An 18408-nucleotide genomic window follows, 5' to 3' on the forward strand; every position below is an offset into this window, starting at 1 on the left:
TGACAAATAATCCAGTACACATTACTCCACTTAGTCATGTGACATAGATTTCTTCACAGAGGCTTGATTAATTGAGGTTTGATTGCTTTATCCTTTGTGCTCTTCCTCTGCTGCCGTAGTAAATAATAAACCAGGAATGTACACTTATATTATTAACATAGCTGCTCATATTATTTCAGATGATTTCACATTATTTGTAAATTGTGAAAAAGGAAACATCAGAACAATTGCATTATTTCAAAGCAACATCTTTATTTTAACCATTATTTACAACATGATGTATTTTTTTCATTAAATAAACAAATGATTTATTCGATCACAATCTTAATAAAAAATTAACATTATCAAGGACAAACATCAACGATTGACATGTGCATTAATTATTTAAAAAAATAGCACAATTTATACAGGATGAAAATAAAAACTGATGAAAAACGCAATTACTCACGGTCATCAGACATACACACACACACACACACACACACAGAAATAAACCTGTGGGAAACTGATCAACAGCTCATGCAAGAATGAAACATTGAAACACTTTTATTTTAATTTTCAAGACTGAAAAAGTAATTCATAAAATAATCAAATTATAATGCCAATAAAAATACTCTAAATTCCAATTTAAGAGTTTAAGTTAATAAATAATATGTGACAAATGGTGGTACATCCAATCTGTGTGTCTGAATGTAAGAGAAAGAAAGAGTGCTAACTCACCTAGAGTCATATTTATATATGTATTTATATACATATAGATGTGTGTGTGTATATATATATTTTTTCATGCGTCTCATACGGTCCAATTATCATTAAACTATGTAATAATTCAGATTTTTCCAGTTGTTCTGTTTCTCTTTGCTGTCCTTGCAAGTCGTCTTTAATGTGCTGAAACACTGATCACTTTTTTACTGGCCTGTTTGTGGTTAATAACATCCCGGTGTTTGGTAGATAAAGGATTGGTGTTTGTTGTTCTCATTCAGAAGAGCGTGTAAAAGATCAGCAGCACAATGCAAATCCTCGGCTCCACAGTCACCATGTCGACGGAACCTAAACAACACAAATAAACACTGTTAGCATCATCACTGTTAGTAAAATCTGAGTGTACACACCATCTGAACTATTACACAGGACCATGATAAACACTGCTGTCCTTCAGTGCTTTACCCAAGACACAAATATGTCCAGGTACCGTTGGCTCAGTACACTAGGCCAGGAGTGCCTCCTTATGGTACCAGACCTCACCTTTCCTTGTGAAATGTTCAGGTACATAAGACGTATTACAGAGCCGATGATGAGTGCAGGGAGAGATGTACAAGTTTTACATGTCAGCAGTGGTAGTTTCATATTATTGTACAATCTCAAGTCTCGAGGAATCACACATGGCACTAATACATACAAAAACAGGTGGAAATAATCACTGCACTTCTTTTCACTTTAGGCATGTATAGGAGGTAGTCAACCAGAATCCCTATTACCTCCGTGCTCACTGTCGCTGCAAAACGTCAGCGACCAAAATAAAATCAGTCGCATTTCAAAGTCATACGTGAAATGACCACCAGGTGGCGCAAAGGGACATTTTGCAAAACAGCTGCAATTGCCGGTTTTTAATTCTAAGTAAAGGTTAAGTCATAAAAATGTCATATGTTGTATTAAATAACATGTGTTAAAGAAAACATGGTAATTTCCACATCACTTTATACAACAAACAAATAATTAGAACCAGAGCTATTGATATTTACTGTACAATAATGAGTTAAAAAAAAAAAAAAAAACATTGGTTAAGTTGGTACTAAATAATATTTATGCAGTATAATCAGGGTCCTTATTCCTATTCGTTCTTGTTCTTGTTTTAGTGTTACTGTGTGTGCTTTGGTTAGACATCATTTAAAAGCAAATAATTCACCCTCCCCTTACGCTAAGAAAATATATTTCTCTATATATTAACCGTCAATATATTGAAGGATTAAATGTTCTGATTTAAATATATTCACAATATACTGAATAATATATTGGATTAAAAAATATATTTATACATATATCTTAATGTATATCATTTTATATTTAACAATATACTTTTATATATTGAATTTGATTAAATATATCCATTTATATTTTTTACACTATGCTTATGGATCATTTGCATAAGCCTAACCATAACCCATATACAAGACCATGAGTTTAAAGCCATATATAAATGAGATGCATGAAACACAAATGAAAAATATTATAGTTTTATTGAACATATCAAAAATTATCAGTTAACAGCATACAGTGATGAACCACAACAAACACCACCTGAGACCAGTCAGTGTCCATACTGACCTCTGTCCACCACAACATTAAATCCAGCAGGTTAACAATATTAACAGTTTACTATTACTACTAATTTTTTTAATCAAGCCCATGCGTAAAAATAAATAAAAACTTGGAATAAACGTAAATGTGCAAAATACAATTTTAACAAACAATAGTGTTGTTGATACAAAATGTCACACAACCTGACAAAGATATTAAGTGTCACACAAAGATATTAAGTGTCACACAAAGATATTAAGTGTCTCACTCATCTTCCAGTGAAAAGAATCAGTCAAAAATTTGTAAATTTCTAAAGTGAAAATTGGTTGCTTGCTGTATATAAGGGCGACAGGAACAGGGCTGGAAAAGTTTTTTTTTTTATCTCACCAGCTACATTAGTCTTTTTCTTTTGGTAGATGTCCAACACACTTGTCCAAAGTCCTGAAGCTGCTTAGTATCTAATGAAACCAAAAGAAAAGTGTAATAAAACATTTGAGATTTACCTAAATACCATTCAGCTACTTCATTTCCAACTGTCTGACGGTTGAGAGGTGGGCTTGAGCTTGCTCGTCAGCTGCTGCTTACCTGACTGATGATGTGGTGCTGATTTAGACTCTCCTGCATTTTCTTTGTTGAGATTGTTGCTCTCCTCAAATGTTTCTGGAGTGGCTTCTGAAAAAAAAAAAAAACAACAGTTAAAATAAAGTGTATATAATTACCAAGATAACCTTTTGACAAACATACATACTGGTCTTTATTTATAGACTATAATTAACTGATATCTCTAAAGTTACATGTTTGGGGAAAAGTTTTTAAAGTTACAAAAACTGATCATGCAGTAACATTAACTTACTATTTTTATTTTTAAAGAAAAAGTAAAAAGTACCTTAATATGTAAAACCACACTGGTTAACTTAAAACCAGCCTAATAATAATAATAATAATAATAATACTGTAACCAGCTGACTGATTTTAACCATTAAAAAACAAACAAATAAAAAAAAAAACAAGTTAAACCGCACTAGTGTTAATTAACTAGATATGCTAATCCATATGCTAAACCATCAACAGATAGAATTTGAATTCCTTTTGCAATTCAAGAACAAACATAAGCTGTGTAATTCTCAGCTAAAATATACTACTAGTTTTTTGACCACAGACTCTGTGGTTTTAACTTTAACATTTTTTAACATTGTATCGGTTTTTAACATTCTGACTCCTTGTCAATAATAACCACACACTTAATTTTAAATTCGGCGCAAAAAAAGTAAAACCCACCTTCACCGTCGGTCTTCTTCTTTATTTGATCCACGGCAGGCAAAGTAGGCGGTGGTGAGGGGTCGTCCATAAACACTTCGTTTCTTTTGAACGAGTCTTTAACGTAACTCAGAAGAATGAGTAAACGCATGCGCAAATCATCGCAAACCCTCCGAAGGTTATGTACAGGAAACAGAATTGAGCGATTCTTTTTCAATGACTCTTCTACCCCGAGTCGTTCGTTCTTTTGTCTTGTGACTCCCATAGACGCTATGCAGTGCAATAGATTCAAAAGAATGAACAACTCTGACTGGAAGATATGATGGTGAGCTGCTCATTCTGTTCATTATATGTCCTTAGCTGCATTGTAATATTTTCATTACTGGAATTATAGCCAAATGTGTGTATGTAGACGTATTGGGGGTCCTTTTATTGAAAATGCAACATTTAATTTTTTTTCTGATCAAAAGAACTAAATGAAGATAGAAAAAAGATTTGTTCATTTTGATGAACGAGATTCAAAGAACCGAGTCACTAAAATGATTCAAATTTCCCATCACTAGTAGGCGGTGCGTTACCGCCACCCAAAGGTCTGGGTGAATGATGGTGTTTTTTTGCTGACTTGACACAGAGGCCTGGCAATGTGCTGCACATTTTTCAAACACACTGGGCACATTTGCAGGCTGAGAGCAGATGTGGGAGAATTTGTGAGATATTATGTCTTTATTAGAATCTACATGTACTGTAGGCTTAAATGGTTTGGCCATGAAAAAATGTTGAACATTCAATCATAAGTGTATAACCAAAAAAAGTTTGGCCTTAAATGATAATGTAGACAAAAATCACTGAACACAAACATTATCTAATTGCTTCACTTCTTGATAAAATAATATTTTAGTTATTTATTGTTAATGACATGGATACCGAATGTAAAATAAGTTTGCACACACACACACACACACACACACACACATTAACAAATAGTTTTATTGGAAAAATTAGCAAGGAACATCGCTAGTCACACTCTCGTAAGCGCATACTAACGGAATAACTGCTGTAAATAAAAAAAATAATAATAAATGAACCAGCACTTTACCTTTGAAAAGAACCGCAACAAGGCAGAGAAAGTGTGTCTATATGTGTGTGGGAAGCCAAGAGGAGGAGGGGGTGGGAGGAGGTCTGTAAAGGGGAAAGAGTGTGTGTGTGTGTGTGTGTGTGTGTGTGTGTGAGAGAGAGAGTGAGTGAGTGAAGGAGCACGGTGTCAAATTACGTATACACACACACACACACACACACACACACACAGTTGCCTTTACAGCCCCCCTACCACCCCTTCCTCCTCTTGGCTTCCCGAACACACACTCTCTCTGCCTTACACATAAACTCCGCTCTGTCGCAATTCTTTTCAAAGATAAACTGAAACCGTTGGCTCAGCTGTAATCACGTGACGCTCGGCGTCAAAACAAGAAGCACATGCGTGATATGATACTCGGTGCTCGTAAACCAAGACAATTCCCATTTTTTTAAGTCAAAATTTATTAAAAATCTAATCTATAATTTTATATATTGCATTATAATATACAATATATTGCCATATTTTTTTCGGTAAGGGCTCCACAGGTGTGAACATGTTTCAGCTATAAATTCAAATTCCTCACACAAAAACAGTGAGGTCAGACAAAAAAGCTAAAATGCACCCTTCCCCACTTAACTTAAGTCAGCTCCTGGGACGAGGATTACTTGCCTCTTGGATCTGAGGCCTTTCTGAAGACCTGCAGTGCTTGAGGTCTCTTTTTAAATTTGTGCAAATTTCAAATCTTCTGAATTCTAGATTTTAAAATTGACATTGTTACAGTTTTTAAAATCCCTGGAATAAAAGAGATAGAGATTTTCCTTTTTTATAACAAACCATTATTCTGGTTAAGGTACCATCTGTAAGCCTATTGCGCACACACATAAACCACACACACAGTTTTACCCCCAATAATAGACGTGTCTCAGGATTCTGAAACAAATTCCTTGCATAGCAAACATTGTTTGCTTATAACAACAAAAATAAAATGAACACGATATCATTGCTACCCATGTGCATGATAACAGTAACTAACCATCTCCTGTTCTTCTTGGTTTTTGTTTCTGTACAAAATAAAGCCTAAAGTCACATAATGAGGTTTTAGAGCTCAGGTGTGCTAAGGTTCTCTCCAGGTAAGAGGAAATCTGTTCTCACTCTGAACATGTTAAATATTGAAGCCTTCAGGACTGCCACAGAGCTGGGCAGCTTTGCCTTCATTACACTGCTGTGTTCAGTAATCCTGTGGGTTATGTCTCTAATCCAGAAGCAGGATTTGTGTAGAAATCTCATGCTTTAAGTGATTAAATGAACAATGCACATAACGTCCATAATAAACAATAACACAATATTGATTTATTGTTCACATGATTCTTCAGCTCTAGACCCATTTGCATAGGGTCATAACATTTTAATTGATATTTATCAGTAGTTTGTAACATGTTTGTGTAAATACGTGGCTCTCAAAGTGTGGGGCGCTCCACTAGTGGGGAATACAGACATGACAGGTGGGGCGCAATGAACGGGAGGGAATTAGTGGAAAATAATAGGACAGTACCTATTCTAATTCATGCTTTTCTTTATTGACAATAAAGATCGGACACTCGAAACTAAACAATCACACGCAAAGAAATGGATCATTAATACAAGTAAATTAAAATAACATCAGAGAAAAAGTGGAACCATAGTGCAACAATAACAGTTTAACGTCGGCATTTTAATTGCAGAGGAACAATATATAAAGAAACATTCGGTATTATATATGTCATTTCATTTATTCCGATGTGTATGTTAATGTTTCTGTATTTTTGTTAAAAATTAATATTTTATCAGGCAGTACTAGTCCTGCATTTATAGTTTCCAGTGTGGCAACAAAGTTGCTTTTTGATCCTTCAGACGCTGAACAGAAGGGAAGATCAAAATCGTTCTACGTTTTTTGTTAGTATGCGGCATTTTGCGATGATCCCTAAACCATTGCGCCGTAGAGAAAAAAAAAATAGTGTTTATGCTTTTAAATATATAGAATTTAAGGCGGATGTAGCTTAAAGACAATGTAGAGAGGAAATATATGTGGGTATCTTATTTGCGAGTTTATTTACGCAGCTATTGAATTCGGAGATGCGAATATCAAACTAATTTTACCGCGGACACAAACAGGGTCAGTAGCGTACTGTATGTAGTGAGCGTAATGAACGTCAATGGATACATTTGTTACATGGACCACAAAAAAGCAGGTGATTTAGCACTATTAGCCTAATCAACCAAAATGCCAACTGAAAGGAAAACATGATAAAGCCTATGTTGCACTTGGATTCATGATGGGGATGGTGAGGGCAGAGGACCTGTGTGTGTCTTAAACCGCTGGCAGCAGACAGCATGAGACACTTAAAGTAGGAAGACACTTAGAGACAACACACCCCAGTCACGTTAATAAGCCACTCGACTTCTTTGAAAGAAAGCTCTAGATAAGTGACGCAGTAAGTCTGTTATAACAATTGCACGTGTATTTTATCTGTTTTGAACTTGGTGTTATTTGATCTTATTGGTTTAGAAATTGATATTTCAATAAAGAGTAAACCTGGCCGATTTCATTATCATTTTGTTGACAAGTGGGGCTTGAAAATTCGCCCACCACCTTAAGTGGGGAACGACAGAAAATGTTTGAGAACCTCTGGTGTAAATCTAATCATTAACATTATTTCAGCTTAGAGCTGCTCGATTATGGCACAAAACATAATCACAATTATTCTGTTAAATATTATCATCATTATATTAGTATCACGCTCATTTAACACAATTAATGACTGACTTTGGAAATATTATGGATCTAAAGTACTTTAAGTATAATTTAACTGTAAAATAATATAAAATAGACACAGAAGGAGAAACTAAATGCTGGAGAAATAATTGTTTGATTAATTGTCATGTTTTCATAATTGTTAGAAGTCACAATTGTAATAAAAAAAATGTACGGCCCTATTTCTCCTGTGCTTTGGTCTTGGATTTTTGGAGCAATGTATTAACCTCGGCCAAAGACTCATAGAGGAGGGAACATAGAGGAGGGAACGCAGACCGCCGTTGTAAACCATTAATACAGTGTGGATAAAGAGTGCATCACTACCGTTCAAATTACCACACACACACACACACACACACACACACACACACACACACCCTGCATGTAAAAAAAGTAAAAACGAATTCGAGATATGGCAATGAAGAGCGGTAGTAAGAAGAAAAACATTTTTATTTTACAGCTAAATTAAACATGCAGCAATGGCTAATGATCTGTGATGCTGTGGATTCTGTGTGAATGAATTATTTTTTATTCAAAAATAAGAAAGGCTTGATGGCATTTTTTCATAACAGTTGAACTGGATAGTGGCTTTCCTAAAGATGTGATTCAAAGTGCTTGTGGCAATCTGTGGCTCAGCATCCACTCATCTGCCTCATCAAATCTGCGTGATCTCTACAAACACTACACTCTCTGCGGCCGTGCTGGAGGTCAAAGCATCTAACAGCAATCTGTATGCCATTCAGAGGCAGAACACAAACATCCAGGATTTTATAGTGTTTATTGTGAACAGTGATCTGCCCATGCATTAGATATTATTATTCTTATTATTCTTATTATTTTTATTATGATTATTATTCCTCTAAAAGCACAGAATAATTTGATTGCATGACGCATTTTTATATTTCCGTGCATCAGGCACACAATTTGTGCATAGTGAAGAGCTTTTCGCTCTTATCTTGCGAAGAGTGCTCTCAACCACTTAAAATTGAGTAAGAGAAGAGCACAAATAAGAAAACACTGGTGAAATCCCAGAAAGCACAGGGGCCCGAGTTCACATGAAGATTCTCTTTAGTGTCATTTGTTCTGCATACTGTGTTACTGGAAGGAGATGTGCAGATCTTTTGCAAGAAATTTTTGTAACAAACCTTTCATCCAGTTAAATCTATTCCTGTTTTCACTTTCATCATGTTGTTACGTTAACCAACTGTCGAATGGTGAAACAGAACCAGCGCATCTGTGTAACTGTGGCTCACGTAACTCGTACAATCAACTGTGCAAATCCTTTACATCTAAGCTTCATTTAATCCATTAAACTATATGCAGATCACCGTTTCACAGGGATAAGGTGACTCGTGTCATGAAGAAACATCTTTGTTTAAAGGCCACAATGCAAAATAGAAAAAAGTCTTAATAGAAAAAGAAGAAAGTGTACGAAGAAAGAAGGACTTACTTCATGTTGTGAATAAAACTGTACAGTGTGTCTGCTGTAAAGCCAAACCAAGTTACAAAATTAGTACAACGTTCAAGCCTTACTTCAGTACAGACTGAAGATCTGACCACCACTAATGGTAATAAAAAAAGGTCGAAGCACTAGTTTCAGTTAGAACCGCTCGGGCTGGCCGAGATGTGGGTTAGCGAAGAACGAAAATCAATATGGTTTCTAGTTTTGGTGTCCTTAGGAATATAATGAAAAAAATAATAAAATACAGCAGTTTATGATGCATCTTTTTCTCTATCACACACAAGATGTGTGATAAAGAGATGTCTAGGGTTAACCCTTGTGCAAGACCCTCAACCCAGACGCTGACTGACCCTTTAACAAGAAGCTGGGATATGCAAAGAATAAAGAATTTCACTGTAAAGTTATGTATACGTTTGGTCTTTCAGATAAAAAAATAAATAAAATAATACACACACGCACAGTACCGGTTTCAGTCTGCATAAAGAACATTACATTAATAGTAATCCAAAATAAATTAGCATCTTCTATAAAATGCACATTGTTTATATGATATGCGGTAGGGCTGGACAATAATTCTTCAATATATATCGCGATAGAATCTTTTTTTCAATAACGGTGTTACAATTTTTAAACACATTTCCGATATTTCGATATACATTTGAGCCAACGGTTTTTCTTTCTCTCGCGCTGCGGAATTGTGGGTAATCACCTCCCCTGCTGGGTCTTAGTGCTTGTCTCTTACTGGCATAATCAACATCCGTGCACGTGTGTACTGTTTACTATAACACTGTGACCACGTGTGTGTGTGTGTGTGTGTGTAAAACATATTTAATTTTGTGTTTGTTAGCGTGTTTGTACAGCGCGCATATAAAGCAAAAGCAAGTCTCATAGGGGATAAAGATCCATTTTCCTCTCCTCTCGTGTTTCGTGATACAGCGGAGTTTGTGTGTAAGGCAGAGAGTGTGTGTGTCTGTGTGTGCGAAGCCGAAAAGAGTGTGTTTGTGCGCGCGCTTTGCATGCACAGATACACACACACACACACACACACACACACACACACACACACACACACACACACACTTGCCTTTACCCAAAAGGAGTTGGGGGTGGGTTTTTTCCCTAATATGAAGTGAAAAAAACCACTAACTTAAACTCCATCTCTAATTCACCTCGACCTTGATTTGATATTTACGTTTTCTCCCCAACTTGGTCGTGTCCAATTCCTTTCTGTCACTAGGGGGCTCCCACATTAAGCTTCTACTACCACTCACTCGGGAGGACTGCAGACTATCACGGGTCTCCTCTGAACCACGTGAGGTCACTGACCGCATCTTCATGAACTGCTTGCTCACGCCCCGTTAGGGGCGGCGTAACACATATTTGGAGGACAGCGCTATCTGCTCCTTCTGCATGCATGAGCTTACAGACGCTCTTGACTGGCTGTAGAGCCGTCATTAATGTGGGAGCACGACGTACCTCTCATGCCTCCCCTGGGAGAGAGCTCGGCCAATCAGCTCTCTCTAGGCCTCCGGCTGCGAGAGGTTACAGCATCACCCGAGGATCGAACTTGCGATCTCCGGATGATAGGGCGAGCACTTCACCACTGCGCCACTCGTCAATATGGTAATACATAAATCAGCACACAAAACTGAATTGATTTTTCCCAATCTCTACTCAATAACACACACAATAACCTAGATTTAAATGGTGATTATTCTGCATGTTCTCTAATGGAGTTTGGTGTTCCACAGGGTTCGGTTTTAGGGCTACTGCTTTTTTCCCCCCTTTACATGCTTCCTTTGGGCAACATAATCAGTAAGTATGATATTAGTTATCATTGTTATGCTGGCGACACAGTTATAAGTCTCAGCAAAACCCTGTCAGCTGTCCAGTCCCTGTCAGCTGTCCAGTTACAGGCCAATATCAAACCACCCCTTTATCTCTAAGATTCTGAAAAAGATGGTAGCGGAACAGCTATGCTCATATCCACATAGAAATGGCATACATGAACTGTAACAGTCAAAAATTTAGGCCTCATCACAGCACAGAGACAGCACTCGTTAAAGTAGTAAATGACCTCCTATTGGCCTCTGATCAGGTTTGTGTAAGTATGCTTGTATTACTCGACCTCAGTGCAGCTTTTGACACCATTGATCACGCTATTCTTCTTCACAGATTAGAAAATGTAGTAGGAATTAAGGGTACAGCCCTCTCCTGGCTCAGATCCTATCTGACCCATCATTATCAGTATGTAGACTTAAATGGTGATTATTCTTCATGTTCTCTAGTGGAGTTTGGCGTTCCGCAGGGTTCAGTTTTAGGTCCACTGCTTTTTTCCCTTTACATGCTTCCTCTGGGCAACATAACCCGTAAGCATGGTATTAGTTTTCATCGTTATGCTGACGATACACAGTTATATGTCTCAGCAAAACCTGATGAGAAAAAACAGCTTACTAAAATTGAGCAATGTGTGCAGGACATAAGAAATTGGATGCTAATTAACTTCCTTCTGCTTAATCCGGATAAGACAGAAGTTCTAGTCATAGAACTAGTCACTCACTAGAACCAGAGGATATGAGCACATCACCCCTATCTTATCTTCACTGCATTGGCAAATACTACTCTTGACATATAAAGCATTAAATGGTCTCGCGCCGCAGTACCTGAGCGAACTGCTAGTGTCTTACGAACCGCCACGCCTACTTCGTTCAAAGGATGCAGGCTGCTTGTCAGTACCGCATATTATGAAAAATACAGCTGGGGGTAGAGCTTTTTCTTACAAAGCCCCAAAATCACGAAATAGTCTTCCAAATAGTGTTTGGGACTCAGACAAAGTCTCAGTGTTTAAGTCCAGGCTAAAAACCTATTTATTTAGCCAAGCATTTTAATAAATAGATTTGCCCTAGGTAAAGGAGCAGATCTGGGGGACTCATGGACGTAGAGTATTATGGTGAACTGGTATGTTTGAATGCTGTCTTCCTTACTCTCATTGATCACTTAGGTTTACTGACAGTGAGGTGATTGTTTGCTTTACATCTCAGGAAGCCCTCATGTTTGTGTTTTCTTCTGGCTCCTCCCTTTTAGTTATGATGTCATAGTTAGTCCTGCCGGAGTCTCTGCTTGCACTCTACAGTTAATATACATTCACATTATACATTGTGTGACTGTGACCATACCTAACTGCCATCTCTCATCTTCTTCTCTTTTCCCCCCTCTTTCTCTTTCCTCCTGTCTCCCCCTTTCACTCTTTCTCTGTCGAGCTACACATGTCGTTCCTGAGCTGCCAGTGATCCAGACTCCGTCTGCCCCCCGGACCTGTCTGACCCATCCTGGTGCCCCGCTTCTGGCTGAAGATCTCGTTACATGGATGCCCCGTGTATCTCTCTGGGATGCATCTGGTGTCTGGGGATGATTCTCTCTACCTAGAAAATGGTTCTGGCCTTGACTGGTGCTGGCAACTCTTTCTCTGGGGACTTGACAGTTCCATAGTTCAGGACTGGAACTTCTTACAAGTCTACCTGGGTCTTCAATAACTACTTGGACTCCATATTAACATCAATTAACATCAGCTATTATAGCTGAACTGCCTCCCACCCTACACACTGTATAAATGCAGATCATTTACTGCTTTCTGTTTCACCCAAATGATGATGGGTTCCCTGTTGAGTCTGGTTCCTCTCAAGGTTTCTTCCTTTTACCATCTCAGGGAGTTTTTTTTTTCTTGCCACTGTCGCCCTGGGCTTGCTCACCAGGGACAAACTGACCATTTTGATTCATACAAATTCACATTTCATACAAACTTAAATAATTTTTTTGATTGTGTAAAGCTGCTTTGCGGCAATAAAAATTGCTAAAAGCGCTATACAAATAAAATTGAATTGAAAACCAGATGAGAAAAACCAGCTTGCTTAAGTTGAGCAATTGGTAAAGGATATAAAAGAGACTGAATGCCAATTTACTTCCAGAAATTCTAGTCATAGGAGCGCATGCAGCTAGAAGCAAGCTTTCTGATCACACTGTAACTTTAGATGGTCTTGCTGTTCCATCAAGTGCACCAGTAAGAGACCTCGGTGTGATTATAGATCCCAGCCTTTCATTTGAAGCTCATGTAGATAATATTACTAGGATAGCATTCTTTCACCTCAAAAATATTGCCAAAATAGGGAATATACTGTTACTAGGTTGGACTATTTCAACGCCTTACTGTCTGGTTGTTGAACTAGGTGAATAAACAAGCTTCAGCTAGTCCAGAATGCATCAGTGAGAGTCCTCACTAGAACCAGAGGTACGAGCACAACTCTCCCATCTTATTTTCACTTCATTGGCACTTTATTGAAATACTACTTTTGACATATAAATCATTAAATGGTCTCGCGCCGCAGTATCTGAGTGAACTGCTAGTGTCTTACGATCCGCTACGCCTACTTCGATCAAAGGATGCAGGCTGCTTATCAGTACCGCGTATTATGAAAACTACAGCAGGGGGCGGAGCTTTTTCTTACAAAGCCCCAAAGTTATGAAATAGTCTTCCAAATAGTGTTCGGGACTCAGACACAGTCTCAGTGTTTAAGTCCAGGCTAAAAACCTATTTATTTAGCCAAGCATTTTTATAAATAGATTAGCCTTAGGTAAAGGAGCAGATCTGGGGGAGTCATGGACGTAGAGTATTATGGTGAACTGGTATGTTTAAATGCTGTCTTCCTTACTTTCATTGATCACTTAAGTTTGCTGACAGTGAGGTGATTGTTTGCTTTACATCTCAGGAAGCCCTCATGTTTGTGTTTTCTTTTGGCTCTCCCTTTTAGTTATGCTGTCATAGTTAGTCCTGCCGGAGTCTCCACACTAAATATAGATTAATAACCTTATACATTAGATCACCAGACTCCTTCTGCCTTCCGGACCCGTCTGACCCATCCTGGTGCCCTGCTTCTGGTTAGAGATCTCGTCACATGGATACCCCGAATGTCTCTTTGGGATGCGTCTGGTGTCTAGTGACTGTTCCACTCTAGCATAAAAATGCTTCTGGCCTCGACTGATGTTGACAGCTGTTTCTTTGAGGACTTGACTTGGCTGCAGTCGCTCCCTAGTTCAGGAATTTCCTACGAGTCTACCTGAGCCTCCAATAAATACTTGGACTCCATATTAACATCAATTAACACCAACAGTTGATTTACATGAACTGCCTGCCTGAATGCTGATGTTAAATGTTATAACATTTTTATTATTTATTAAGACACCGCAAATTGAGTTTCTCAGCTCCAAAATGATTTGCTTTTCTACCATACACAGTTCTCAAATGCAGTCTTCATAGGTTTAAACCAGTTATTTATTGTGTGGAGTGTCAGTCTAGCAGATCTCACCTGGGGGACAAGGAACACCTGTCAGTCCTTCTGTACTTCTGATATTTATAATAGGTTGAAAAAATGGGTGGGCTAAAACATGATATTGAGGTATTCTGCACTCTTCACTAAAGTTATTTAATCTCCATCTTTTCATTTAAAATCTATGTCATTTTGCTAATGTATGCCAAAAATAAATAGGCCTTGAATTCCTTCAGAGTGAACTACAGATACATTTGAATAAACACAACTGAAAAATCAATCATATAAATATATAATAATATATCCTTTAATATAATATATTATTATTATTAACACATTAACACATACGATGACTGACTCATTTTATTCTGCAATTGTTTTAATTCTGCCAAATTTATGCATTTTACTATATTCATATATTTTTCCTCATTAATAAGATTAACGAGCAGCCTGTTGTTCAGGAGTCTTGGGGATTCACCACTGTGTACGCCATTATCAATTCCGTCATCCTCGACAGGAGGCTATACCCTGCGTAGTGATCTGTCTCACTCTAATTAGCAAGCATAAAAATGTCTGCCACATGTTGGGGTGTCGGGGTGGGTAGCACTTTCAGTCAATCTAACCTCAGCTCATTGAATTCTGCAGCCCACGTCAGTGCTCTGCCCCCATTTTTTTTTGGTTCACCAAAAAACCTAGCGAACTACAGTATAGGAAGTCTAGTTGAGTCCTGAATACGCTGCACCTTAGTGGGGGCATGCGGGAGATGATCAGTCAGGTACAGCAGTCTCTTAATGTCCCTGTCCATCAGGGGAGACAAGTCCACCTGCATTAATCGATAAAATAGCCATAACATCTAAAAATGGCTGAAGGCTAGAACCAACTCTTGAAAAGGGGAAAAAAAAACAGCTGAAGAAAAGCAAAGCATCTAAAGCAAAGCCATGGGAACATGGAAGTACACTCCATTATGGAGAAACTCAGAGATATTTAAATCACCACACAACAAGTTGTATGAAAATGCCATCCTTGTGTAATTCAGGTTGTTCAATACGTATAGTAAAGGAGACAATGCTGACAATAAAAGTTGCACTGCAGGAGAGACGAGAGATATGTGGTGATTACAAATCAAAAGTGAAAACCTACACAATATAAGCTCATGAACATACTGTTGAAAATGCCATTGTGAATGATAGCTAACACAGGCTAGCAATGCTAACTTAGAACTCAAAACCCAAAGGATATCACGGAGTGCTATAATAAACCCTTACAGCATATCCAAACACACTCATCACAGCAGACTGGATAAGAAAAGGCAATTCCCAAGGTTACCTATCGTTCCAGCCGTCATAACCGCTAATGCTAGAGCTTGCTGTGGTGTACAAGTCTGACATGTAGGAAATTAAGGGAAAGAACAGCATACTTTAGTGCAAATTCTGTCATAGAAACATTCAGTTTTCTGAAGGTCTCAGATCTTAAACAGGCTAAACAAAGGGCTACTCCCACCACGACTGAATATTACTGATGAAGAAGTAGAACATTTGGTATTAAACTAATAGCTGATTGTAACAGAGTTCACCAAAACCCCTAAGATCTCCGTGATAACGATAATAAAAATTATTATTATTATCATATTTATAATATAGTCATAAGGTATTTAGGAAAATTAGAGTTTATGGAATGTTCGTTCCCTGTTGCTCTTTCACTCTGTCTACAACCTTCTTTTCCTCTCTCTCCTGTCTGCTTATTTTTCTCCATGTGGTGGTGCTGTTGCTCCATCACTCACCGGTCTCATGCTGCTGTCTGTTGGAGGCATTAGCAGTGTGTGGTGAGGCTGTGGTGAGGGTTGATGGTGATGATGATGGAGGGATTGGGTGGCTTTTTCCCTGATCCGGTTTGTTAGTGGCTTGTGCTGCGCTCTTTAACGTCCAGCGGTTTTGGATATGAGACACGGCCTCCTCGGCAAGCATGCTGTCCCTCGGGGTCACACGAAGTGTTGCCTGCACCTTAAAGTCCTGCATGTCATCCGAGTACAAATCTGACACGCGACACTCATAAACACCCTCATCATCCTTTCCCACCTGGGACAGGCTGAGCTTGTGGGAGATGGCGTTCCCCTGCACTCGCACCGTCTGAGACCGACATTACAGGAAACAACAGAAGGAGAAATCGGTGTTAAATCATCATTAACAGCTCTTACACAACAATATATGTGTTTGTGTTTCAGATTGTTGTAAAACTTTATTACAGTCACAGAAAGTGAACTCAAATGAGTTATAATGCTGAAGTGTAAAAATGATCGGCTCTATAAATGACTCAGCACAGAGAACTGTGTGTGTCAGCTTCATTTCTTTCATGTCTTCAGTTTGCACTGTGTCCCCAAATGCAAGGTTACACGAAGATATCACTCAACAATTTATAACTATGCCAACCTGCATAGTTTTTGGTTGCCATAGTAACGCTGAAACCATCTTTGATTAAATTCTCTGTTTCTCTACACTTACACTGATCTTAGTGGCCTCTCGTGGAGCAACCTGTAACATAAACAACACACACAGTGAAAATCTACAACAGCATGGACAATTCATAACACAAACAGAAAGGGAAAGAAAGTTGTAGCATTTGGCTTTGTAAACCAAGCAGTAATAAATCATAAGAAGTGGTTCTATTCATAATACTATTGAATGTGTCCATTGTTTTTATAATATGAACAATATAATGGGTTTGTGTATGACTGAATAGGGTTAGTGTAGAGCTGAAGGGGCGAGTGTAGGGCTAAAGGGGTTAGTGTAAAATTGTCACAAAGAAGGGCGTGAAAAAGTAAAAATGTTATTTTCTAGATTAAGGGGTTTGTGTAAGACTGGAAAGGCTAGTGTGCGGCTGGAGGGGTTAGTGTAGGACTGCAGGGTTTACTCCAGGGCTGCAGGAGTTAGTGTAGGGTTAGAGGGGTTAGAGTTGGGCCAAGGGGTTAGTGTAAGACAGAGGGGTTAGTGTAGAGCTGGAGGGGTTAGTGTATGGGGAGAGGGGTTAGTGTATGGGGAGAGGGGTTAGTGTAGTGATTGAGGGTATATTAATGAAGAAAGTAAAGAGGTATTTTCTAGACAAGGGGATTAATGCATGACCATACACCAATGCTAATCCGTTATGGTTCATGTGTGTGTGTGTGTGTGTGTGTGTGTGTGTGTTACCTTGGCTCGGTTGCCCGTTTGTGTGTCGTGTGTGTCTCGTGGAGTCGCCTCCTTAAGATACCACCACTGAATCTCTAGAGAAAACGGAGACACGCCAACGGCACGAAACGCACAGGGCATCTCCACGTCCTCACCCTCACACACACTCACATCAGTGGGCACTTCAGTGAAGGCAGCTAGAATACATATTAATATAAACTCAATTACATCACAATCACAACGTGTGTGTGTGTGTTAAACACGCTTCCTTTAGTAGAAAAGACTTAAAAAGTGTCCCAGCAGTTGTGTGTGTGTGTGTGTGTGTGTGTGTGTGCGCGCGCGCTCACCCTCTCCGTACAGCAGTAACGGTGTGTTCAGGATCAGACAGTAAAGTCTCCGCAGCTCCATTGTAAGACGCGCGCGCAGCCGCTTTATTTCCTCATGCCGGTGATTCTCTTTGATCCTCGCGCGCTCTCATCCCGGGTTATAGATCCTCAGCCCCGGTGTGCGCGTCCACGCGCCGGCGGTAACACTCCGTGCTAATCGCTTTAATCACAGTAATAATCACAGTAACGATCACAGTAATCCAGTGTCCCGGTACAGGCGGGTTATCCCCCGGTTATCCCCCGGTGCGCTGTATATCCGGTGGGAATCTCATTCCGCTGCGCGCGGGTTTATGTCCGCCCATCACACACACACACACACACACACACACACACACACACACACACAGAGAGTTAAAGAACACAGAACACACCACGACTCCACGCGCAGGTCCGCTAACAGACAGAGACGCGCGCGCAGCTCCGGTATTATAACACAGCGACTGCAGGCGCGCGCACTCTCTCCGTGTGTGTGTGTGTGTCAGGTCTTCTCTCTCTCCCCCCGTGCCCCGCGCGCGCTCCTCCCCCTGGAGCTCACCCTATCCGGAGCGCGCGCTGACTCCCGACTGCAGCAGCAAGAACAGCTAAAAACATCCTGTTCTCCATTAAACATGAGCACGAGCTCCTCCCTGGGTCAGAACCGGGCAGCACCGGGAGTCT

The 18408-nt window shown here is 39.2% G+C and overlaps 1 protein-coding gene across 1 annotated transcript; it reads right to left on the minus strand.

Moving 5' to 3' along the window:
• Positions 1-311: 311 nt before the first annotated feature.
• vstm2b (V-set and transmembrane domain containing 2B) lies at positions 312-18178 on the minus strand. Its single transcript, XM_053492732.1, has 5 exons — positions 17713-18178; positions 17387-17562; positions 16703-16732; positions 15985-16330; positions 312-1050 (listed from the first exon to the last, which is right to left on the minus strand). The coding sequence occupies exons 1-5, from the start codon at positions 17771-17773 to the stop codon at positions 980-982; spliced, it is 684 nt and encodes a 227-aa protein (XP_053348707.1). The 5' UTR covers positions 17774-18178; the 3' UTR covers positions 312-979.
• Positions 18179-18408: the final 230 nt, after the last annotated feature.

Source organism: Clarias gariepinus, chromosome 3, assembly GCF_024256425.1.
Source record: "Clarias gariepinus isolate MV-2021 ecotype Netherlands chromosome 3, CGAR_prim_01v2, whole genome shotgun sequence".
Lineage (NCBI taxonomy): Eukaryota > Metazoa > Chordata > Actinopteri > Siluriformes > Clariidae > Clarias > Clarias gariepinus.